This window comes from Ambystoma mexicanum, chromosome 4p, assembly GCF_040938575.1.
Source record: "Ambystoma mexicanum isolate Mex_15411 chromosome 4p, UKY_AmexF1_1, whole genome shotgun sequence".
NCBI classification, from domain to species: domain Eukaryota; kingdom Metazoa; phylum Chordata; class Amphibia; order Caudata; family Ambystomatidae; genus Ambystoma; species Ambystoma mexicanum.
Genome location: NC_090927.1, coordinates 451032426 through 451058770, shown reverse-complemented (window position 1 = coordinate 451058770; position 26345 = coordinate 451032426). Strand labels below are relative to the sequence as shown.

At 42.0% G+C, this 26345-nt stretch overlaps 1 protein-coding gene across 2 annotated transcripts in view; it reads right to left on the bottom strand.

The window, feature by feature from the left end:
* Positions 1 to 2263: 2263 nt before the first annotated feature.
* The window catches only part of CIMIP5 (ciliary microtubule inner protein 5), a 224023-nt gene continuing 199941 nt past the window's right edge, over positions 2264 to 26345 (bottom strand). For both annotated transcript variants that reach the window (XM_069605968.1, XM_069605967.1), the window contains one exon: positions 2264 to 3317. In XM_069605968.1, coding sequence (XP_069462069.1) covers positions 3126 to 3317 — 192 coding nt within the window. In that variant the 3' untranslated portion in view covers positions 2264 to 3125. The remainder of the gene's footprint in view (positions 3318 to 26345) is intronic.

Sequence of the window (26345 nt, the reverse complement as noted above, 5' to 3'; positions counted from 1 at the left end):
CCGAGCCCTTCCCGTTGCATACTGGCACGCAGCCGGGATGTCTTGTTATCCCTTGTTGTCGCCATCAAACCATTGGCTATGAAGCTGCGCTTAGAGGAAGTGTGGTCTGCGATTGTGAAAGGAGATGCAGAGCACAGAGTCTCCCTCTACGCAGATGATATTGGGCTGTATATTAGTAACTCCACCCAGTCCCTGGCCAGAATACAGGCCATTCTATTGGAATATAGGCCAGTCTCAGGCTATTGTGTTAACTGGGACAGGTCTGAGGTCATGCCTCTATGATCGGATGCACCCTGGGATCCCGATGCAGTTGCACATTTTTTGGCTGCAAGGCCAACATATCAAATACTTAGGAATTAAAGTAATACGCACACCTATCTGCGCTACAAATAAATACTGACCTGGAAAGATGGCATGCAATACTACTCTCGCTCACCGGCAGGATTAATGCAATACAAATTAATTTGATGCCTAAGCTTATCTATCTTAGCACTATGATCCCTACACCCCCACTAGAAATGGCTGTATGATGACCTGGACAAGGCAGTGAGGAAATGTACCTGGTGGGGCAAGATAGCATGTTTAAACAAGTCTATCCTCCAGGCTTCTAAAGCTAATGATGGTCTGGCATTCCCGTCGTGGAGTACCTACTACCTGGTTGTGCAGACTTTCTCGGCTAAACGATGGCTAAATACCACTGAAACGGCCAGCTGCAAAGCGATCGAGCAGCGGGTGATGAGAACGTTCACACCATAGGAAATACTGGCCTTTGCACCCAGACGGCTCCCACACCTGCTTAACACTCATTCCATTATAGGCCCGAGTTTGGCGCAATAGCACCGTATGTGTACGCTAACTGGGTCGAACGTCCATGAAATCCAGTCCTGCATTAGCCTGTATGCCCTGCTAACCTTTGGGTCTTCCATGCAGATACACAGTTGACCAAATAATGCCTGCACCAACGTAAGGGTTATGGATCTCTGTGATGATTAGACAATTCGACTGTTCCCAACCTTCAGGGGGGTATTGGGTCTCGCGGCCCCAGACTGGCTGGTGTACATTTCCATACACTTGCTCGTATCAAAGTTTACTACTGCAGAGTCTAGGGTCAGGCATGCGAGGCAGAATTTGGGTGTGACATATCTGAGATGTGGGCTGAAGACACACGCCATTATGCGCTGAGGACATATATGATGCCTTTGACACAATCAAAAACATGTCCTACAATCTGAGGCACAGGGAGATGCAATACAAGATTATACATAGGGCATACTACACACCCTCTAAATTGCACACTATGGGTTTCTGCCAATCTCCCCTGGAGAAATTGCGGGACAGTGGGCTCCATTGGCCATATCTTTTAGACTTGCCCAGCTATACAACCATTCTGGAGTCTAGTGTTGCGACGCCCATCTCAAATCAGAAACTGCAATGTCCCTACAGCACCGGTGACAGTGATTGTTGGCCTCAACAGTGGCACAAACATTCTCTAACACGCCATTTCATACATGTTCTGCTATGTTCTGCAAGGAAGGCCTTCTTGATGGGCTGGAAACTGGGGGGGGCACTGGATAAACAAAAATGGTTTGGCCTGTTAGCAAAAAACGTATTTTGAACGAGCTAGCATTAAAAAGACGTCTCAGCCTTGTACTGGCAAATTTGAGGACTTGATAGAAACCGTTCTCTAGACATTTGAGCTCTCTTACACCTGTGTACTTATGGTGATGGGCAATGTGGAGAGGGCGAACTACAATGCAATTCAACGCCCCCTGTACCTGGGAAGCAGGGATTTGCAACTGCATGTATATTAAGGGAGAGGGATGGTATTTGTCATATTGAAGCTCTATGTATTACAATTCTAATTTTGACAATGATATGTGCAAGCAGGGGGGATGTCGATCATGGTATGGCCAAAGGTGTGCTTGCAGGTTTGAGATGCCATGATGTAGGTCGTCGTACTTACATGATTTGTATTAAGTTTTTGTTTTTCTTATGCTCAACATCTCAATAAAAAGGTTACATTTAAAAAGGAAGGAGAAAGGCACAGCCAAGGGCTAAAGATACGGATTTAAGTGATGCATCACCAAATCGTGGCTTGCCCAACCAGGGATTATGCTGGATTATTGGGTGGAACCATGGGCAGCTCCCTGCAAATATGCCAAACTGAAAATCCAATTCATGACCTACTACCCATCACAAGCCCGCAATTTAGATGCCAACTGATTCACGCCATGGCAACTTCATTCCACTGAACTGCCTCTGCTTACCTTAGGTTTGTCTCATAGCTTTATTGACAGACTAGATTGTATCTTCAACATCACAGAGGTATCTGTTCTCCACTTGACATTACTACTGATTTGTTTATATAATATATATATATATATATATATATATATACATACATATACATACATATATATATTACACATATAGGAGTAACCATCCAGGTTGATATTTCTTAGGTGCCCCTCCACATTACGGGAGGCATCATAACTTGTTCGAGTTCTCTCACATTTCAAACAAGGAAGGCATTCTAAACATGCATGTTCTAGTAAAAATACTAGGCTAGCACAAATAAAGACATATTATATGTTCTACACCCATTCGTAGTGGAAAGGTATGTGGTTAACTTTGACATGCACAACAAGTTTTTACAAATATTCCCCACTTCTGAATTTTACTCCTCCCTCCCAAAAAGACTCATTAATGTCACACTCTCTTTCTTGCATAGGTTGTCTCCATAATTTGCAACTGATCTTTTCTAAGCTTTTAACCGGAAGAAGTGTTGTTGAATAAATATGTCTTTACAAAGCACCTATACCCCATATAATTGATGCCAATGACTCCTTCAAACACACTGAAGACTTGGAAACTCTTCAAACCGGAAGACGCTACATACTTGTGATGGAAGGTTTTGGTTTTAAAAAATATTACATTTGCTAAAATAAAAACAGGTCAATGCACATGTGGCAAACATTGATGTTTGCTGAGGCTAAATGTCCCACAGAAGTTCATCTTTCTTGGACAGCGTCAGGTTATTTGACAGGTCAATTTATGACCACCTTTGTCGCAGTTCTTCTGTAAAGGAAGTCATATTTATAGATTCCATACTAGCACATTTAATCCTAGCAAGGTAGGAGTTCGCTTCCCAATTTCTTTTTTTGGTTTCCACTAATCAGAATGTAGTCCATTTTCATGAGAGCTTTGCCAATATCTGTGCTCATCCTGCTGCCAATGGCTTGGTTTGTGGTGTTGGGAAACTTGTCTGAAAACACAGGGACATACTCTGGCAACTCCTCTTGCTCTTTTTCATTACCCTGCAAAAAACAAAAGAGAAAAACTAAAATCAGTTCATTGTCCCAACACATTAAGAGTGACAGTGTTAGAACAGGTGATCTGCTGCATGGTCTCCTTAATTCAAAACAATGGCGCTAAATGTTATTATCCAATGATATGGGGATTATCCCCCTCACCCAAACAGGTACCTGAGCACCCATCAGCTTTTTCCTTGTGAGGCTAAGAGCATGGCTTCTGCTCTGCCCATGACAATTAAGCATTTCCCTTAAGCAATGTAATTAAGTCATAGACAATAATATGTTATATGGCGCTTGATCTGCAATCTTTGGTTCGCTATAGGTTTAGGACTACAGCTCCATCATTCCTAGCCGGCATAGTCAATGGTAAGGAATCATGGGAGTGGTAGTTCAAAACACCCGGAGGGCACCAGGTTGCATACCACTGCCCTAGTGATCCTATAGGATGAGTACCACAATACATTGTTGATTTACTATCGCTAATGGCGCAGAGTGATAGTGGAAAAGAAACCTGTTGATATTTCTACAAGAGCCCAAAAACCTGTCCAACATCGTTAGGGTTAATAACTGGTTTTTGTAATGCCAGAGCAGATTGCAAGCTGCCTAAACACCCTCAGGTTACAGTGACAAAAGCAATCTAATTACTGGGGCAATCAGCTGACTCAGAAGCCTGGGTGTTCAACTAGATGTCCTTGAACGTATCAGCTTGATGGATAGGGAGTTAGTGACATCGGCATGCAATTTTGCTTGTATTTAGTCAACATCAAGCAGGCAGGTGGAAGAGGGACCCGCATGGGTACACACCAAACAATGTAGGCATAGACAGAAATGGGAGAAACACAAAAAAAGGGATCATAAGGTGTCCCTTATTTAACTAAGAATATTTTTTTTAAAAAGTCAAAAGGGTAGGCAAAGAGTGGAGACAGTGTTTCAGCAGGGAAAGTAAGCACAGTGGGCACACACAGTGTCAGCCTCTTTGGGCCTCATTAGGACCCAGGCGGTAAGGGGTTTACGGCGGCGTAAACAGCGCCGACCCTTACCGCCTGATTCCGAGGTCCCTTAGCGCCATGGAGGATTTAACACCTGCTTTTAGCAGGTGTTAAAATCCATGGCGCTAAGGGACCTTGTTGTTAATTACGCCACCGTAATTTACGGTGGCGTAATTAACGCCTTCCCCACTTCCATTATGCCCTATGGGGCAAAAATGGGAATGGGGAAGGGTAAATGGGGATTGGGGACTTACCGCCCCGCCAACCTCGGAATGGGGCGGTAAGTCCGCCAACCACCATGGCGTAAACGTAGTTTACGCCATGGTGGTAAAGGTACGACCCAGGCGGTAACTTACCGCCTGGGTCGTAATGAGGCCCTTTGACCAGGAAGAGTGATATCAGGAAGGAAAATAGTAAACACACTGACAATGTGCTAGTGTGGGGCAAGGAGGGGGCTGCGGGCCATGCAATCCTGCCCATGTTTCCACAGGAGCAGTGCAAAATGAGATGCAATGGTAGCACCATGGAAAGAGGGGCACTACTAAATATTAAGCCTTAAAGCCATAACTTTTGGAAAAATTATCCATTAGAATTCCTAGAGGCACTCTTGAATGAACACTCATTGGGTATCCGACTGTCTTAGCTTTTTCATTCAGAGAGCTTCTACATCTAAAGAAATCACAGATAAACACACTCAGGTGTGTAACAAGACTGTGTAATAGCAACAATGAAATGTAACTTATAGTTAAATGACCTTTCAGAATTTCTAACACCATTAACATCGGACCTCATGCGTGTCCTCAGACATCTAATCCCATGTTTAGTATATGCCGACGATGTCATATTTATAGGAAGAACCCCTAAAGCCTTACATGGATATGTATTATTTATGACAAACATAAAATACAAGTAAAATACAAGTAAATGTTGCTAAATGTAAGATTATGGTAGTTGGAAAACAGAAAACTAGGTTGCAGCCAAGCTTTTTCATTAGAACAACATCTGGAGCAAGTTGATTCCTTCAACTATTTTGGGCATATGCTTCAACAATAAATGTAATTGGTCGACCAATGCTCAGAGTTTAACAACCCGCCTAAAACAATCAAATGCAGGTATTAAATGCCTTATGGCAAGTCATGGGGGAAATGCTGTTCTTCCTGCCCTGGAAATATATAGAGCATAATATTACAGGGAAGCAAGATATGGTGCTGGTGTCAATTAAGCAATATTAAGGTCTGGTCAAAACTGAACTTGAATTTCTGAAATGTATTTTAGGAGTGAAGAAAACAATGGCTAATTAACTTTTATACTTAGCATTCGAAATGCAGCCAAATGAGATTGCATTGGAAGCTGCTCTGGCATTCCCCTGTCTATCGCCCACAGACCAAATTAAACTAGCGTCTGATAAATAATATCTTGAATTTGACTGATTTCAAACCTTCATCTCATTTCACAGTGGAGCACCGCTGCGATTACCCTCCTGGAACTGGAGGCCTCCTTTTCGTTTTTTACTGCACAGAATAAGGATCTGTACTTCAGAGCACGTTGGGAACACCCTGTTTTTAGCAATGCCAGCTCAGCACACTCAAAAAGACACCAACTACATCAACCCTCCATTTTAGAGGCCATAAACATCTGAGCGCGCACTGAGCACAAAGCACCTGGAAAGCACTGCTTTGCACCGGACACTGCTACTGCTTGGACGCTGTTCTTTGGAAGAGATTTGGGTATAGTTCTTATCTGCTGCATATCATCCCAAACAACCTAAGGCCTGCTCCTGTGGGACAAAGTGACTATATATTGACTATAAATTGAGTCATTATACCTATACTTATACTTATTTTTCACTTATTATAGATTACCTGCATCGTGTGAGCTATTGCTCCGCCCCTTTTCTGTTACAACCTACAAAAGGAGGCAGTCGCGCGCACCAGCACGCGTGCACCGAACACAAAACACCTGGAAAGCACTGCTTTGCCACTTCGCCGTGGAGTCGCAGAGTCGCAGTGCTTTCTGAGTGCTTGTCTATCCATAGTGCTTCTGCCTCTCTCTCCTCCTCCTCCTTTTGGCTCTTGTTTTCCATCCTGCATTGGTCTCGAATACCTTGCTGAAAGGTGGCTAGTAATTAAGCCCTGATGCTCTGAGAAGCAGAGGCTTGTCTGGAGTGTGCCCTGAGTCACAAATTTTGTTCGCAAACTAAATGTTTGGAGTTTGGAGTTCTACAGCATGCAAAACCGGTATACCTTGAGAACGAACATGCCGCCGCCTCAGATTGCATGGCGGACTGTCTCCGACACAGAAAATGCTGGAAACGCTGGGAGGAACGTAACAAACATAGTGCCAGCCTGTTCAACGCCTAGAACTCGCTCGTACAGCAAAAAGCAAGGTAGGAACTATGACAATGATTGTAACTCCACTGGTATTAGAACTTTTTACTCGCCTACTGTGCCCAATGAGCCAATCATAGATAATGCAGTATTACAAGGTACTTCTACAAAGATTGGTACAAATGAGAGACTGATTCCCTATGTTGCATCCGATGAACAAGATGTAATTGAAGTAACTGCATGTAAGATTTCTCTGTCTGAAAGTACTGTTCTAAGAGGGGAATCTGTGGCTCCCATTAATGTCGAAACCGTTGGGCAACTGTCTCCGAGTGTTGATGCTAGTGTGATTATTGACCTAAATGCCTCTAACTTGGAGTCCTCTAATCAAGCAATAATGGAAAAATTCTTTCTCGCCGAACATATCAGTAATTACTCATCGAAACCGAAGTGTAGTATCCTCTTTTCTGGCCCCTATTCCACACCAGCAAAACGGCAATCAGATGCAACACGCGAACGATGGCATGTCTAAACTGGCAGTTGTGACTTCTGAAGCTATGCAAACAACTATGAACACTTTAATGAAACTTTTTGACATGCTGAATGCTGAATGATAAGCTGAATACACAAAGCAGCCAACTTATATCTATAATGGCTTGGCAGGCAACCCATGATGTAATACAGCCTCCTAGTTGTGTAGTGCCAAAAACCCATGTAGTAAACCGGGTAATATAAAGGGTGTTGATACAGCCACCTCGCCCATAAAAAATCTTTCAGAATGTTGGAACACTACTAACGCTCTAGCTGCACCTTTGCTACCATGCTTCCCTAACATCATTACCGATCGACTGCAGAAAACACAAATAGAGACAGTGGTGTTGGATGAGAATGGTAGTGAAGTGACAACAAAAGCAATAAATGCAAAAACTGCTTATACAATCTTTTCCAATGCAGATCATGTGGAAAAGCAATGTAGCTTAAAAAAAGGGCCCAGTAAAATGGTTAAAAAAACTAAAAACATCAAAGGGGTGAAACATCCTATGACAGCCGCCTCCAAACAATTTATAAAGACCCTTAAGGCACCAGTCACCACTTGTCAAATAGCATCGACTGCTGTCTCTAAAAAAGACATGCTGTTGGCACAAGCGTGGAAATTAAAGCTAATTGTCCTAGGAATTCCGGAACCAGTGGCGGCTCCTTACGAGCCCTTAGATGACTTAGTCAAAGCTGTTCAATTACATACCAATTCTACCAAATCTAAATCATCTGATTCAGGTGCCAATTCCATCCATTCTCAGCCCCTGACTCCACTGTAGTGCGACGAACAAAAGAAAAATGACTTACGTCGCAGGGAGATAAGAAGAGAAGTTGATGCATATATGTCCCAATTCTCTAACCAAAGAGATTTAAATTAAAGGCGCCTGTTATCTCCAATGGGGGACATTTAGATTTTAGACCTCTCATCTCAAATTAAGGAACTATGAATGTAAGTAATAGACAGAATTATATATCTATAACTTCGAAACAAGCTGTGACTGAACCAAGCAAGCTACTCAGCCCTACTAAAAATCCAGCCGGTAACAAGTCACCTGCGAATTCGAGCATGCCTACCGACACTCGAGATTGCAGCAGTTTTGGTCAAAAAAACCTTTAACTCAATCTGAGAGTCCTGGTGCCGAAATAGCTCGCATGTTGCAGGCCTTGCTACCAGAAAAAGCTGAGAAAAAGAGTGTAAACCCGTCATCTATAAAGCCTACCAAAAGTTCCACGATCTTAAAGGAGTTGAACCAAACAAATGTAAACTATAAAAATCTAACATCTTTAATTCTTGGATGTCGGCCTGACCCTTATACGCAATATAATTTAAATCGTAGTATTATGGAACTATTCTCAGATGTCGCATTGCTTGATAATATTAATAGCTCTGACATCGAACCAGTAGAGTTCATGAATACAAATTTTCTAAGTACAGTGAGATATGGTTTTGCTCAAGAGTGGTCAGAAATCTTATATGGCAGTCTAAAGATGAATTGTTCCAAATGGGCTTTATTGTGCTTTCTGGTCCTCAAGAAATGGCAAATGAGACTCCACTTTCGAAAGAGGTGGGCAAAAAAACTGTGTCATGGTGTCTAAATAATAGTAATCAGGAAACAAGGAGTCATACAAACCAGAACTGCTCATGTAATTGTGTGGAGTCCAGAAGTGAACTAGAGCATATGGATGAGAGCGTAGTAATCTCCCTAGTCTCCTGGAATACTTGTGGCTTCCGTCATCTAATTAACAATAAAAACTGCGAACTATTAAAATATAGTATAGTCATGTTACAGGAGACATGGATTACAGATTCATTATTGTGGAATGATCATGAAATACATTTTACCCCTGCCTTAAAGGGCACAAGAGGACGTCCAATGGCTGGCCTCATTACAAGCACAAAAATCAGTCAAATATATCAATAATCCACATGTATTCTCCGAATCCTTATTCTCAATTGACAATTGTTTCCATTGACACCATTTTATATGCTCTAGTCAACTTATACTGGAATCCAGCAGGGATTGAAAGTCAGGAATTTGTTAACAATGTGTCAACCATGCTAAAATGTATTGCTTCTGTTCCTAAAATTGTCCACACGATAATAGCTGGAGACTTAAATCTACACTGTCTTGATCACATTAAGACTTCTGAACAGACTAGAAGAATTGCTTGGGATCATTTGATGAAAGCACGAGGCTTAATGATGTTAAATGGGTCAGGCCCTCATGATTGTCCTCCGCAACCAACTTGGTCACAAAGAGGCTCTGCAGGAATCATTGACTACATATATGTAGACAGCGAGTTATTTTCGAAAGTTGACTGTTTAAAATTGAAAGAACGGTATGCAGTGACCACAGCATGCTATGTTTACAGTGGCCTGCAACGGTATGACAATTAACAAACACAAAACAGAAATGGTCGGGTACCCTAATTGCTAACAATAGTGTCAATCGAGTACGATGGACTGAAAAATCTATCTCACAGCTAGGCCATCTGCTGAATGAAGCATTTAACAACCCTAAATCTGATCAGGATTTCAGTGCATCCATTTATTATGACATCATACAGAAATTGGGATCCTATGATACTAAACGAAAAGTTTTTGTTCAGAGAAATCATACTTACGACCCGGTAATAAAGAATAGGAAAGCACTATTTCGCCGTGAAAAGCGTGAGGCAGAAAATCTTCCTATATGTGTGCAATATAAAACTCTAAAGCACATAAAAACAACCTATAGAAACTGGATACGTACTTATAAAGCTCATATGTTGCTATCTGATGGTGAAAAAATGCTTGAAATTATGAAAGATAAGAATACGGCTCGAATGTGGCAAGTAATTAACAATACCACCTCTTCTCCCCAAACGTCGAAGCAAATTCAATGTCTCGGAAGTGGTTTTGGTGGAGTACTTTGGTAAAATATTTGCACGTCCAGATGTTGTATGCGCGGCCCAGACAGATAATGGGTCTGCCCAATTTCATCTTAATATAGACAAATCAGACATACTGTACTTTATCAACACAGTTAGTCAATCCAAAGATCCTGGCCCTGATGGCCTGCCAAAAAACATCCTCAAACAACACCCTGAACTCTGGACAAACTTTCTATTTTCTATCTTCGAGCAAATTAATCTTTCACAAACTATTCCATTATCCTGGAAACACTCTATAATAGTCCCTCTCTTCAAAAAAGGAAATCATCAAAAACCTGAGAGTTACAGGCCCATTGCCCTTTTAGATGCGCCTGGAAAAATATATTCACGAATAGTGTTGAAGGAACTAAATTCTTGGATGAATACCTATAATATAAGAGATCCGTTTCAAACAGGGTGTGTGGCTGGTCTTGGCACTGTGCCTAACATGATAACTCTCAGCATGTTAAAATCAAAATACATTAATCGTAACCAAAATCTTTTTATGGCATTTATTGACTTTCACTGTGCCTTCGATTCGGTCGATCGCCAATTGTTATCCCACAAGTTGAGAATGTATAGTTGCCCCCAATCGTTACAAACCTTAATTGAGAAATTACATTCTGATACGACCATCCAAATAAGGCTCTCATTAGAAGGGCTTCTCTCCTCTCACATCAAGACTGAAAGAGGTGTTAAGCAGGGCTGCATCTTGGGGTCGACTCTATTTAATTTATTCATTCTAGACATGGGAAATGCGTTCAATGATATCGAAAGTGATGCCCCGAATCTAGCCTCTCAAAAAATAATGTGGATTTTGTATGCGGATGATCTGGTGCTTGTATCTCAAACTCCCCGATGTTTGCAGAACCTGCTTAATTGTCTAGACAACTACAGTGTCAAAAATAATCTGACTATTAATACAGATAAGACACAAGTGGTAATCTGTCAAAAGAAAAAAGCTAACAAACGTACTAGAAATTTAAGGTGGTCTTTGGGCAAGCAAAATCTTATTGTTGTAGACAGTTATAAATACCTAGGCTTGCCGTTTTCCGGAAGCCTAGGAAACTCTATGGAGTCACTGACTTTAGATGCTAAAATGCAAACACTGGGCTCACAAGCATCCGTTTTGATGCGTAAATATGGCAAGTTTACCATCAATCATGTGATGACCTTTTACAAACAAAAAGTGCTTCCAATAGCTTCCTATAGCTCTGAAACACAACTGCCCAAAGTAAGAAAATATTGGGATCGATATGAAGGAAAATTCTGGAAGACAGTCTTCAAATTACCTAGCTGCACACCAACCTCTCTCTTGCGATATGAACTAGGTGCTATTTCAATCTACTGTCAGGTAATTTGGAAAAAAATGTGTAGCTTCTTTAGAAAATGCCTGGTAGGTTCCTCAGCGAAAAATGTTCTAAATACCATAGCACACTATCTGTTGACCTCAGTTGATAACTTTCCCAGTACTTGGTGTAAGTGTGCTCTAAATGCACTGGATGATGGCAATATATCGTTAGAATTGCTGATTCTAAACCCAGCTAAAGCGAAGTTAACAGCATATCGTCAAGATTGGATTGATACGCAAAATTTGTGTAAAATGTATGCTGACTACTCTATCTTAACATTTGGTCATAAAATCTTAGGAGCAATGAAAAAATATCTGCCAAAGTGTCCTTCAAATCATATTAGATCAAAAATGTTGAGAATATGGTTAAATTTATATCCAACAAACGAAATTCTAGCTAGACGTGGAATTGTACCAAAAAATCAAAAGTGGTGTCGTTTTTGTAAGAACAATAAGCAGACAGAGTCCTTATCTCACCTAGTAATTAGCTGTCCTGTGTTAAATTTTCTACAACAAAAATATTTTAAGAACTCACTACATCTCTTCTGTTATCGTTCAGAAGAAGAAATTTGGGGGTATGTAGTAAATAGTTGTAGAACATCAATGCACATTGCATTGGTTCAATTTATGTCTGCTATTCTGCCAAAGTGACATTTTTCTTACATGAAAATTGTTTGTATTCTTTCTTCCGTTTAAAATTTTTGTAATTGTAATTTTACCTATAATCAGGATGATGAAAATTTGTTTTGTGTTTCAATTTATTATGAAATATTTGAAAGGTTGAAATTTAGCCAAACAAATAAAACATTTTTTTTTAAAAAAAAGACTGAAATTCCAGAAATAACATGGTTAGCCTGTGTAAGGAAAATCTTAACATCTTTAGGATTAGATAATATGTTTTGGAGTAATCATGGTATTTCAAAAGTTGATACATGTATCTTTCAGGATTGCTTACAGCTAAAGTACAACCAGTCCATTATCAGAGCTTTGCAACAGAAAATTGCAGTGAGATTATATTACCTGAATGCAGTTTTTCAACTGCTCTATAATTCGTATTTACATTTAGTAACTAACCATAGACTAAAAAAGTTTATAGCAAAAACCTCTTTTCATTGAATACCTCTCCATATATATGGTTGGAATGCAGCTATTGAATATAACATTAACTATGAATGTGATAGTGCAAAACGTAGCCATTCTTTACATGTCTTATTTTTCTGTTCCCTGTATACAAAAGCAAGATAAAGATTTATTATGCTGCGGTTAAGGAACCTAAACATGCTGGATTATAGATTAACATATAATGTTTACATGAAAATTGCAGAACCACTCGTCATTTTTTGTCTCAATAATGTTTTAAAGGAGGTTTATAGATATTGAACACATTGTTTGTAACTATTTTCATTTTATTAAATTTATTAAGTTTAACTGTAGTCGTGATTTTGTATTTTTTAGCTGGATAGTTTGATGAATTGTATTCAAATAAGCTTATTTAGATTTTAAGGAAAAAGCTTCTCTTTTCATCCAAGTAGATTTGCTTGCCATAAATCGTAGTTTCCCAATTGGACAAGAGAGCAGATCTCCATGTAATGCAATTCCATTATCCAAACATTTCAGTATAAAGGCATCACGCAATGAATCAAGGCCTGGATTTGACAAATGCTCTCAAGCCGCAGAGCACTGGGAGGAAGTAAATGTACAACATAAACAACTGCAGCTCCTATTTGAGTAAACACATCAACGTTTGCCACATAAACCCGAAGTGATTGCTGAAAGCAGTCTGAAACTACATATTTCAGACTAGACGATGGAGTTGCTTTTGCAGCAGTTTGTTATACTGTGGATATCAGAATCAATTATGGGTAAAGAAAACTCTTGAAATATTTTAACAGGGCCCTGGAAGGTAGTTGGTATAACAGCATTAGAGGAATGCTAAAATCTCATCTGAATTATGTATTTTTTTACCTTGGATAAAATAATGATTGGATCTGTTGTAGATGCTTCAAAACTGAAGCCCATTGTGCCCAGGGCGGAGACAAGAGCACACTGTCGAAACACACTCAAATGTTATGCGATGTGTGTGTGTGTTTGTGTGTGTGTCTCTGTGCGCACACAATAGAGTTTTAATGATTGTGAGCGTGTGCGTGCATGCATGTGGTGGGAATGTGGGATGCACCAGAAGCAGGAATATGTTTTTCATTGGCATGCTAGCATATCTTGTAGACAGAGGGATCATGAATAAAATATGTGCTTTATAGCGGTATGTTGGCATACATTTTGGGCTCCATCATGAAAGTGTTTTATAGTGACAATACTGGCATACATTTGCCACAGGCAGCAAGAAAGAGTGTTCTGCAAGGCCATGTCGCAATATGCTGTAGGCGGAGACATCATGAACATGTGCTTTACAGTCACAATGCCGGTATATATTGTGAGAACAGGCAACATACAAATATTGTCCAATGATCCTGTGTATTGTTGATGGCGAGCCAACCATCTAGTAGATTCTTTTCAAATGTTCCCTACAGAACTGATTGCAGTTTTATCAAATATTGTGCTGTAACACGTGCCATTTCAACTGATTATTTAAAATAAATTTGCATAGGAAAGCCCCACTGCAATGGACAGCCCTATGTTGGGTTGGGCTCCCTCATTATGCTTGGTCGCTCACAACAATTCCGGGGAAATATTAGCACACCTTTAGTGGGGGGAATAAAATCACCAGCAGCCACCAACATATAACAATTTATATCTGCGGGGCCGCGTCGGAATCTCCTGAACCCAAAAGCTTCCTCTGTAATAGATATTACTGCACCCTGTAGTTGACTGGGGAGTCTGCTATTTTCTCTGGAGGCACTAACTAATTCACAGCTTTCTGTATCAATGAGGCACTTGTATAATTGTATAATGTCTTTCAGATGTATTAGTTTGTCAAGAGGCAGAAGACAGTTCAAAACCTTGGATTGAGAAGACATATTGCAATCTAGGATTCCTTGACCAGTGAAGATATAGGACATTTGTTCCTTCTCAGTTCGCTAGGTATGTGTGCAGCATTTGACACTGTGGACCATGACTTCCTGAACACCTTGAAGAAGTTGCTAGGGGATACAAGTCAGCAGTGAGGTGGTTTACACCCTTCTTGGAAGATAGCGGGTAGAGGCTCAAGCTGGGGAGCTGGGTTTTTTAGGCCTCAGTAACACTGGATTTTGCAGTTCCTCAGCTCTCTCTCTGCCATCTCCACTACTTGATGACCATTCATGAATTTGTTCCATACCCATGGACTCTCATACCACTCCTATATGGATGACCTACAGATTTAGGACTCTTAGGGTGTAGCTTTTCCCCAGAGTTTGCTGGAATGGGAGTGATTAGGAAAGAGTAGTTGAAAAGTTAATGGAAGAAAGACAAACCTGTATTGCTCCAAGTTTATGTCACCTTCACCACGTCTCTTGTATATTTACGTGGCCCCGCTCATGAAGCTCATTGAAACGTACAGACTCACATGCAACAACTAATCAGACGACACCCAGCTCCTCTTTAAGATGACAACCAACAATGACCCTGACAAACCAATAAATCCCTCATTGATACAAACATCTGGGTGACTAATAACAACCTAAAACTAAACCCAGCCAAAACTGAAAAAATGATGGCCCCATGAAACAACAACCAATCACAGACATCACTCACCTGCCACCAAGGAATGGCAACTCAACTGGAAACGTCAACCGTAATAAAAAATCTGGCACTGCTCATGGACAGAGGTCTCCAACTAGAACTACGGGTTAATACAGTAGTAAGAAAAGTTTTCTACCATCCACACTTACCTTAACTTCCCACACCAAATCCTCACCATTGTCTCCCTAGTATTATCAAGAATAGACTATGCAAACAGTCTATAAGTAGGAATGCCTGACTACCTCGCCAGGAAATTACAACACATCCAAAACGCAGTGGCAAGACTCCTCCTCAGACTAAACAGAAGAGAACACATCACCCCGGCCTGGGAAGTCTTCATTGGTTACATGTCAAAAAACAAATCTACTTCAAAGCCCTCTGCAATGCCGATAGAGCACTACACAGACATGGAGCTGAATTCCCCCCAAACGAAAATCACCCAATACCAACCAAGAAGAACTTTTATATCAAGTACTGACCTCCGGAAAGAAACACAGCACTACGAGCAAACCAAATTCAGATTCACTGCTTTCTCCATTCTCACAGCAAAACTAGGGAATTTGATCCCTTAAGGAAATCGGTACCATGGAGGACACCTGAGGTTTTGGAAACTGCTAAAATCCTGGTTACTCAATTCACCAGGATAGACACAGGCCAACACCAAGATACCTATCATTCCGTTGGGAGCTTCACATTGACTCCATACAATGTCAAGCCACTTCTGCAAAGGCATTTCAAACACAAGCCCCTAAATAATTGGATTGAGAAGATCCACACAAACTAACGCACCACATTTCTTATACCATGCCTATTTCAGACAATACCCAAGCCACACCACTATGGCCTTCCAAACCCAAATGCACACATTTGGTGGCTGAAGAGGATCCAGGCAACCCAATAAGTCATACTTCATACCTCAGTCCGCTCAAGAAAAATGCTTCCATCTGAGACAGACTCCTGAAACAATAAATTGCCACAATACCAACTCTCCTCTAGTCTGTTCTCCACACCCAGCAACTCCAACATCGCTACACCCACTTCTGAAGCAAAATAATGCCAAACCCATGTGAAAGCGAGTGCCCAAACAACTAAAAGATAAAAGGAATCACATAGCTGCATGGTACCCATAGACATTCCACAACTCGAAACCCAAAACCGACTAACCATCTCTTTTCTCAACCACGCTCACTCACCACACACTTACCATACACAGTGCAGATGGCTAGAGAACCCTCCGCTAAACACCCTTAAACCTCACATTGCTCTCTAACCATAAACCCCCCTACCATCCTCAAACACCTGAGAAGTCAGACACTGGATGTCTCCCATATGGAAAGAATACGCCGCCAGTGTACAAAACAAAGCACACCCAAAAAACATAGATACCAGTTATTCCTGGTTTTATACTCACCAACAGCTGAGCACAACACTTGTATTATCCCTCTTTCTACACTAAACAACCCACCCCACTTTGCCTTTCAGAGCCACGAGAAGGCCGGGAGACCATGAAAACGGCCGATATGCACAGTATCAATCAACATAACTTTCTGAAGCTATTCACTATTACATTGGTACCACCCATGTTTTTGGGTGCAACACTGCTTTTGCAACAAAAGAATAAATGTGGGAGTCGGAGTGGTCTTGGAGACAGACTGCGAGCATTGGGAAGCGAGGCTACTTCAGGTTGTGTCAGTTTACAAAATGCCTGTTACTTAATCCACTCTGCTCATCATAAAGCGGCTTTGATGGACTCGAGATTGGCAGATGCAAAGGCCCTTTACATTGGGCCACTACCCTATCAGGTGCACCGACTCATTTTTCAGAATGAAGCAATTCATCTTGTTTTCATGCGCACCCTTTATGTTAGCCCTGCCACTCTCCACAGTAGTGTAGAGGGTGGCATCATATTTACCTGAAGATCATTTGCCTTCTTTTCAAGTGCTTAAATGGCCTGGCCCTCAGTATCAGGAAGATAAGATGTGTGTCTTACGATAATCAAGTCAATTATTTTTGAAGGTTTCATGTGTTATCCTCACATACCAAAGAACCAAGAAGATTCCTTGTGCTTGGACCCACGTTTGTGGAACACTCTTCCATTTAAAATACGAGTCATATCAGATATTACAATGCTGCTAAATGGTGTCCCTGCCTTTCTATATCACCCAACAGTTTTACATTTGCCTATGAGGTAATTTAGTTTACGACCTTTGGAATAAAATAAAATTCCAAATTCAAGACGTGCTAACCATGTCCTGTAGTGCAGATATTATTGTAACTTAAGATACTAACCAATGCAATGCCAAAGCATGTATGCTCCCTTGTGGTGGCAGTTTTTGCAAATGTTTCCTCAGTGCCTGTGCAGATATGGCCTGCATTCTTCTCTTGCTGTTCTCCCTACTGGACCATGAACTCCATATTCATTACAGTGTGTGAAGAGTAGCCTTATAGGTCAGTATGTTAATAAAGGGTTGATGGAGCTCACGGTTGGTGGCAGTACCATCACTGGCAAACTTGGTCCATTACAATTAGAGACAGAAATGTATGTGGGTCGGTGTAAAGAGGAGGCTACGGTTCAAGTCCACAAAAACAGAGCTTGGAGTAGGCTTGGGAACCATAGCCTTGATGGCAGTAGTAGGCAACTGAACGGCGTGGCACAGAATAACCGAATACGTTGAAATAAGTGAGTTAGATTATCCTCCGAGACATTTTCCACAATTATGCAGAAAACAAGATCTGGTCTATGGATTTCATCATCCTTCACTTCAAAAAACATTTGAACTGCTCAATACAAAAGACTTAAAAAAAAAAAAGTTTATTTAACTTGCACAAATAGTCACATTACATTACTTTCAATAACATTGCTTATCGTAGCACATAATCGTTGTGTACATCTTGGAACATTACATATTAACATTTCAGAGCTCTTCTTGATCTTCTTCTCTCGGATTTTCTTCCCATCTCCCAATACGGGGGAACTCCTTGTTTTCCCAACGCATTAATGTCACACGTTTTGGTAATAATAGACAACAGCAATTATTCGGTGTTTGGGAGATGGCCTTCATGTTACAGATGGCTTGACACATTTTCCAGACTCCAAAGGAGGATTCAACGGGATTCGTTTTTTCAAGACAAAAGTATAGTTTTCTCTGAATTTTCATGGGCCAGGGAAGGGTACAAAAATGGGTGCCCCTCCCCCCTCGTGCTCTCTCTCTCCCCCTCTCAACATTCTGTGGACCCGCTCCACCCTGGTCCAAGCCTCCCTAACCCCAGAATGGTTCTTAAAGACTGACAGCTAACCCCTACAAGGGCACAAATGCGTTGAACTTCTTGGGCTCACGTCATCCGGGACTCAGGGGCTGCCTACTCTAGAAATCTCCTCAAAGTGATTTTCAAAGGTATGTTCTATTGTGCCAACTCCAGCCCCTACGTTGCTTTATGTCTCACACTTGCTCCCGTTTCTTTGTCTACCTTCTCTTTGTACTCCTGACTCTCCATCCTACTCTAGTCCTACTCTCTCTCTCTCTCTCTCTCTCTCTCTCTCTCTCTCTCTCTGCTTCCCTCCTGCTCTGGCGTTCCTCTCCCCTCCCTCCTTCTCACCTCTCCTCTCACTCGTTCTCTCATATACCCCTCTCTGAGTCACTATGACATTCACTCTCAACACCACGCTTCCAGTCACAGCTCCACTCTTCCTAGCTTGGTACCACTCTCTCTCTCAAAATCAACACCTCACCTGAAATAACCTCCAGCAACACATGAAAGGCCTCGGAACTCCACCCAATTTTTGTCTTCTTGTTGGTCTCCCACCACGCTCTCTGACCTCACCCAAACACCTTTCACTTTGCCATGCTACTGTGCACCTTTTATAACCGCCTTTGCAGTTTCCTATTCTTGTTCTTCCCTTCCTCTTCATTGGTTCACCCCAGCAGCTGACTCTGGTGTCCCATCTTGAACTAGACTTGCCCCTGGGGTTGGGTTATTACATGGGGAATTCTCGAAATCTCTTTTAGCCCAGCCTCCATCCCGCACATGGAATTTGAACCAGTCTGTTGCCAGCGGATGGTGTTCTTTTGGCGTGCTGCTCGTTTGCTTTAGCCGCGGTGGGTAACATTCGTTTTGTGAGGTTCTAGTTGTTTTGCGTGCAGGTGCATCCCAGGTTGAATCCGGACCCTCGGTTTGTTTCTTCGTTCCAATGTGGGCTCACAAGGTTACTGAGCATTTTGGTCCTTGGAGTTCTGAAAAAAGATCAAAAGAATTCTGGCCAGCACATTTGTCGGGACACATTGTGTGATTGAAAAATGGTATCAAGGTCTAAACATACATTCTTAAAGATTGAGAGCGGGGCCCTCCTGACCTCACCCAGTCTCGGGGGGCAGGACTGGCTCTGGCTCATGCCCAGGTAGGGCTTGTACCCCCAGGCCAGGAGGGGCCCCTGTTTGCCCTGACAGGGTCAAGGCCCCGACCCTGTCACATTAGGAGAATATTGCATGTAGTAATTCCTTTTACAAAATGTGTTAACAGATTTGCATATCCAGAAATACTGCAGGCAGCATTTCTGAAAATCCGCTTGCGTGATTTTTCTTTTTTTCTCATTTTCTTCCTGATTTTAAAGATGGAAATGAATAGTGTACAATAGAGGATAATAACTCTTTTAACCACATTCCCGAGTGCACAAAAGCATCACTTCTGACTCTTTTGTGGTGTTCACAGTAAAGGTTGTGAGGCCCACCTCTTCACCCTCTTTTGCTGGTCCTCATTCGGTAAACCGTGTTGCTGCATTTAAGGGAAGCACTTGCACTTCCAGTCAGAACAGGCACACAGAGTTTTAAAACATTTTGGTGGGGTGAGGGAGGTTTTTAACATTTTCCTGCACTTCCTGGATGGAGGTATAGTTGGAAAAAATAATAGGGGATTTGACAACTCAATAAGGTGGCAATCTGGCAAAAAACAGTGGTGTCATTTCAAAATATTTCCTGATTTTATCGCCACTGCCAAACCCATAACAATGGCCACTGAGTTGTATCATCGTTTGGGCCCCCCTTTAAAAAGGAAAGAAAGAGAAACTGAAGACAGGTCTTAAACCACAAGTCCTATAGGCACATATTCCAAAAAGGTAGAGACCGGAGGAAAGAAGGCAGGCAGAATATTACATCAACATTCGAATTCTCAACTCGAATAAGTGGACCATGACATCATCTGAAGACTACTCCCAAACGTAGGCTCTTATCAAGAAACTGGACGAGGATGGTGTGGTATAGGATAGTATCAGGATATTAGAACGGCAATGAATCTATGGAACACGATAGAGCATAAAATAGTAATTAAACCTCAAAATGTCTGGGACAGAACAGCAAAATAAGGGGAGCGAGGGGACACGAAGGCTGTGTGATGAGCTACAGGAAGCGGGTAGGCTGGCTCTCAAATAATTTTCTATTGTTGGGTGTTAGTTTATCTTTCCTCTGTCATCCATTTGGGTACATTTTGGATTTTATGTTGCACATTGCACACCAAATGATTCCTGTAGTCAGGACCAGTTTCTGTCCGGGCATGAACAGCACATGCCTCTGGCTTCCAGTTCCCAGGTGGGGTAATGCTACGTGTCCATCACCAGTCATGTCTCTACTCAAAGAGTACAAAGAGACAGGATAAAAGTAGGGGAGGTCTTGAGTGTTAGATTATTAGGATTGATACTACACATCGCTGCTCTGTGGGTGGTCTCACGGGCAAAGCGCTGGTGAGTTCACCGTTTGTCAACCCTCAAGAAGAAGGGCTGAACGGCGCTCTGTGCCTTCACCGCTGCTGCCTGTGCCTCGATAGTGGTGCTCCTCTGACAGGCATGGGGGTGCCTTAAATTACTGCTGCCTCCCTGTAAAGGAACTCTGTCATGCTGCCGGTGATTGCTGGACTGTTGGAGACAGGCAAGAGGTGGATCAAGTGTTAATGTAAGTGATATGAAAGTATATTGTTGTGCCCGCCTACACTTATCTTCCAATAGGTGCGCGGTATAATCCCCTGCTATAGTAGGAGTAAGAAAGAGCACATCGGTTGGACAGAGAGACAAAGGAGAGTGGGAGGAAGAAAGGGGAGGAGAGTAGAAGGGAGAGTAAGGATGGAACATAAGGATAAGGAGTACATGAGTCTGTAAGGAAAGGCTAAGTGAGACCTGGGTGATTGGGAGGCATTCATGATAGCATTCTTGTTGTGGGACCTAAATTAGGGTTCACTGAAGGGTAGGGGAAGAGAGACAGGGAGAGAGATAGTAATGTCAGAGGATGCCATCTGCAGATTCCATTCCTTTTTGTCCAACAGATGTCAACCTGTCAAAATGGGTCCCTTTCGTAAGAGGTCATCCCTATCGCTCTTGCTATCCAAGATTTATATATGGCCGCTCTTTGCCCTTTGTCTATGTTGTCGCTCTTACACCGACAACACCCGAACTTATTTCAAAATCTCTACTTAATGCAATGATTTATCACACCTAAAAATTGGTTTGAATTAAGTGCAAGCCTGGATGTTGCCTAATGGTCTACAACTCAATCCCTCAAAAACCGAGGTAATATGCTTGGGGCCCATCCATTTGTTACTTGACTCCACCGGCCACCCGTCACAAACCGTGGGGGTCCCAGAGTCCTCTTTGGCTGGCCTGCTTATGTCAGATGCAGTCCAGCAATCACTGCCCAGACCCTGTATGTCAGATGCAGCCCAGCACACATAGCAACAGTGGGATGCCATCTATGCCAAATAAGCCAAGAATGTAGGTCTGTACTGAGAAGCTGATCTTTATCCCAAAAAAGAGATTGGGGATGTAACCAAACATGCTTTTCTTAAACTTAGACAGCTATGGAGGTTCATTGCTTTCCAAAACATACCTTGATACTGTGTTGGGCATGTACATTTTAAACTAATTATAGCTGTTTTCAGATTTGTAAAAAATTCCAACTCATTTAATATATTTATTTATTTGTATTTGTAAAGCACACTGTAAAACAGCCCACAGGCATTGAGGCGCTGTTGCAGATATTATCTTATTTACACATATTTGTCTTAGTTACAAAGGGATACTTAGCTCTTGGTTACAGTGAGCATGATACAATATGGTCTTTGTTACATGAAGTGATCTTAGTTCAGTAACGTAGTTTAGCTCTTGGTTACAGTGAGCGTGATACAGTTCCAGTGAACTGTACAAAGGTAACCTGATTTGAGAATAACAACATTCATAGGGTGAGGTGATTAGGTGATTTAGATTGACCATTTAATTGTATGATAAATAGTTCTATTTGTGATCATTTTGTAAAAGCTTGATAATTGTATTAACCAAATGCAAATCCAAAATTAAAGAATTCTATACTGGACTATGCAAGTGCATTATACATTAGCATTTCTGACTATCAGTTGGCATGACTTCAGCATATACAAAATGCTGGGGTTTGCATCTTTTAAAACATTTGTAAATCTCACTCACTTTCCATTTTTCAACTAGCTCTTCATTGGCCCACAGTCTACCAAAGGATACAATGTAAGGGATGATGCCTTATTTATCAATGTCTTCATGCTTTCTCCCCTGCCTACTTGAGTAATAAGATTTCTAGTTATCAACAAGGCAGATTCTTTGACCTTTAGCCTCCCGTCAGTTAGTTGTCCTAAAGACCAGGTGTAGGACAAGGGGTGAATAGAACATCTCGAATGTTGGCCCTTTCCTCCTAAATCCCTTACCCCTCAATATACTACTACACTTCTCTCTGTTGCCCTTCCACAAAGCATTGAAATAATTCCTCTTCTGCTATCCCTCAGGTCCTTTTGAGTGACTCTGCTTTCTCCTCTGTCCCCTGCAGTTTATTCTGCCCAGTCCTCATGCACGGTATTAAATGGTTCGAATCAAATCTCTGTTCTGTGCTTAGACATGGAATAAGTGCTAACCAGGTGGCAAGATATCCCATGTTCTGCCTCCTGATCTCATTTTGATGTAAACGGCATCTCTGAGTTGGCCCCGCCTTTCTTGTTTTCCTTATCCTCTATGCTGGTGGGAGCCAGATTTAGTTGCTCTTTGTTAAATCTGAAGGTTGTAAGTCGAATGATGGATACAAGCTCATAAGGTAATCACAGCGCTTTAATGAGACTTGTGATTAATGACAATAAAGATGGTAATATTGCAGGGTTAAGTTTCAGGTGAACCCAAAGACCTCCACCGGTCTGGCTATCAGACAAAGCTGGCCCCAACTGAAATAGATGGAATGCTCCCTTCAACACAACAGTAAACATTCCACACAAGCATTTCATTCAGAGACACGCTCACACCTGATGTAATAAGACCAAACATAACACATCTCCCTCCTTCTAATATTGTAATGTTTGAACCACACTAGACCAGTGAATGTAAAATGACAATACTACCAACAACACAAATACCCAACCTTCAATCAAATTTTCCAACACAAACAGACCACAACGGACTGCTCCCACACAGAATCCAGCAACCTCACTGTGGCAGGTCAATACCACCAAAACATCAACACAGGGAACCAGCCCCTCAACTTATTTCAACCCAAATATCAACCAACAACACACTCACTACACACCACCGCATCCACTAGCATGGACCTAACTCAACTCGCCACTGATGTTTAGCCTCAGCACATGGATGCCACTGGTGCACACCAATTTTCACAGTGAGAATAGCAAATAATACCCTGTCACAACAGAGAGACAAGGTCTCATCAAGTTGTTGCCACAGATGTAACACCAAAATTAAAAACACGAAACAGTACCCTATCATACCACTGAGATAAGATCTCAGCACTTTGGTGCCACAGATGCAACACCAAATGTAATGCCAATATAACCGCAACTACTATTCTTAGATCCAACTAAATACTATGTCATCCGCTCACACAACACCTTGAACCCACACACATCCTTACCCACTACACCCGTAGCAACTAATTAATCATAAACATCGTTAAACATAAGAACAGGACTGTCAGGTTAGGAAACATAGTAATACACAGAATAGAATAAAATATTGGATCAGGTAATATCACACGACAACCCATCAGACTCACACTATTGTACCCACAAAGTCTGATCAAACATGCCAAAAACACAGGCACCACAAAACCAGGAGCAACCTTGTTAAAAAATAATGCTGCGCACTACCAAGCTCCTGTTACAACGCACCAGCTAAGGACCACTGGTCACCAACCTTAGACAATGATGCCAGCTTACGTAAAACTCAGCAATACATGTCCCGCACCATGCCCTACTACACACATAAACCAGAATACGAATTGTGCATTAAGTATGGTTTAAAAGAAAAATAAACCCTGCCTCACGATACCATACATTAAGCCCCCAGAGTAATACTGGTAAACCTGTGGAAAACAAATGAATGGTTAAGTACACAACCACTTGCAACACAAACACTTGCATTAAACTTGTCTAACGAAATTCACCCATATTGCCACCGCCTACCAGCCTAACCTTGAAGTGTGGCCTAACCAACATAACACTACAACCTTCCACCAAAAAATGATGACTCATACAGCACCCTAGTGGACGGCTCCTTGAAGTTACCAAAATAATGATCAACCCACGTCAATTCGGAGCCCATACTGTCCATCCTCCTAGCAGGAGGTTCCTGAAAATTACCAAACACACTGTCTACCCTGTCCAAATTCGTCGGACTGTTCTCCAGCCGCCTCCCTGCTGGCTCTTCCTCCTGAACAGACATGCCACCAACAACGCCAAACTCAGTGCCAACTCCATCCGGCACAACTGGACCAATCATTGGCTGACTTAACTTGGTTGCAGTACTTACAATATGATCAGCTGACGCATCCAAAGGATCTCTCAAAACTTCTCCGCCATTCGAACTCGAGACATAAACACCAACATTGTAATCATTGTTGTTGGGAATCATCACATCTGTGCGAGAACAACAACACGAGTTGTAGACACCAGCCCCATTGTCTGCTTCCTCATACGTCACCACTGGGCGCACACTCGGGTTTCCATGAGAACAAGCGCAATCTGCATGAGATATAGATCGCTGTAACCCACCAGCATGTGAATCAACAAAGGCAGCATCACCAGGCCAACCGTCACCTTCCAAGCTGGAAGACAATGCCCCTCTGAGCGCTGACGTCATCATAGACCATCCTCCGCTCGACTGCTGCAGACCTCCTTTCAGCCCTGACGAGCGATCGGGCCAACCGCCACATGACACCGACCGTGTAACCCACGTTTGCCGGACAACTTCCCAGCCTCCGCTCACTCACCTGGTACTACTCCCATCATCAGTTGGGGGCAGGAACACCAGCGCCTCCACTTCGCTAATCTCAGTGAGCTCAAAGTCACCTCCGCCAGCACAGCACCCCATCATACATGTGCTTACGCAGTGAGAGGGACGGTCCATTTCCTCCAAGGCGGACCTTTTGGCTGGGGGCACCACACAGACCCGGTGGATGTTTTCCTGCAGCTCTGGCTTCTTCACTCAGACACCCAATGCTTTCGGCAGCATCAATTCTGCTCCGTTGTTGCTGTCGTTGCAACACCCCTGATCTTGCTCGTCATCGTTCACACCAAGAAACTCCTTAACACGATTCAACTTCCTCGGGCACAAGTTTGTGGCAAAAACAAGCCCTTGAGGTGAGTCCCAATGTGCCATCCTCCTTTCACATCCCATCCTTGTCGCCAATGTTAAATCTGAAGGTTGTAAGTTGAATGAGGGATACGAGCTCATAAGGTAATCACAGCGCTCTAATGAGACTTGCGATTAATGACAATAAAGATGGTAATATTGGAGGTTTAAGTTACAGGTGAACAGGAATACATCCACTGGTCTGGCTATCAGACAAAGCTGGCCCCAACTGAAATAGATGGAATTCTCCATTCAACACAACAGTAAACATTCCACACAAGCATTCCATTCAGAAACACGCTCACACCTGATGTAATAAGACCAAACTTAACACTCTTTAATGGTATCCAGTGATATTAACGAAAACCATAACACCAAATCACATCGAAAGTGATTCGATATTGTTTTTACAGGCACTATCCAACACTACCCCCAAATATTCTAGGACTCAAGTTTAATTATATAATTGCACCAGTCCTAAAATATGCTGGGGAGGGTGTTTAGTGCCTTTAAAATGAATATCAAATCACTTTCGATGTGATTCAGTGTTATCGCTTTTGTTAATATCACATAGATCCCCTTTAACACTTCTAGTAAGTTGCATTT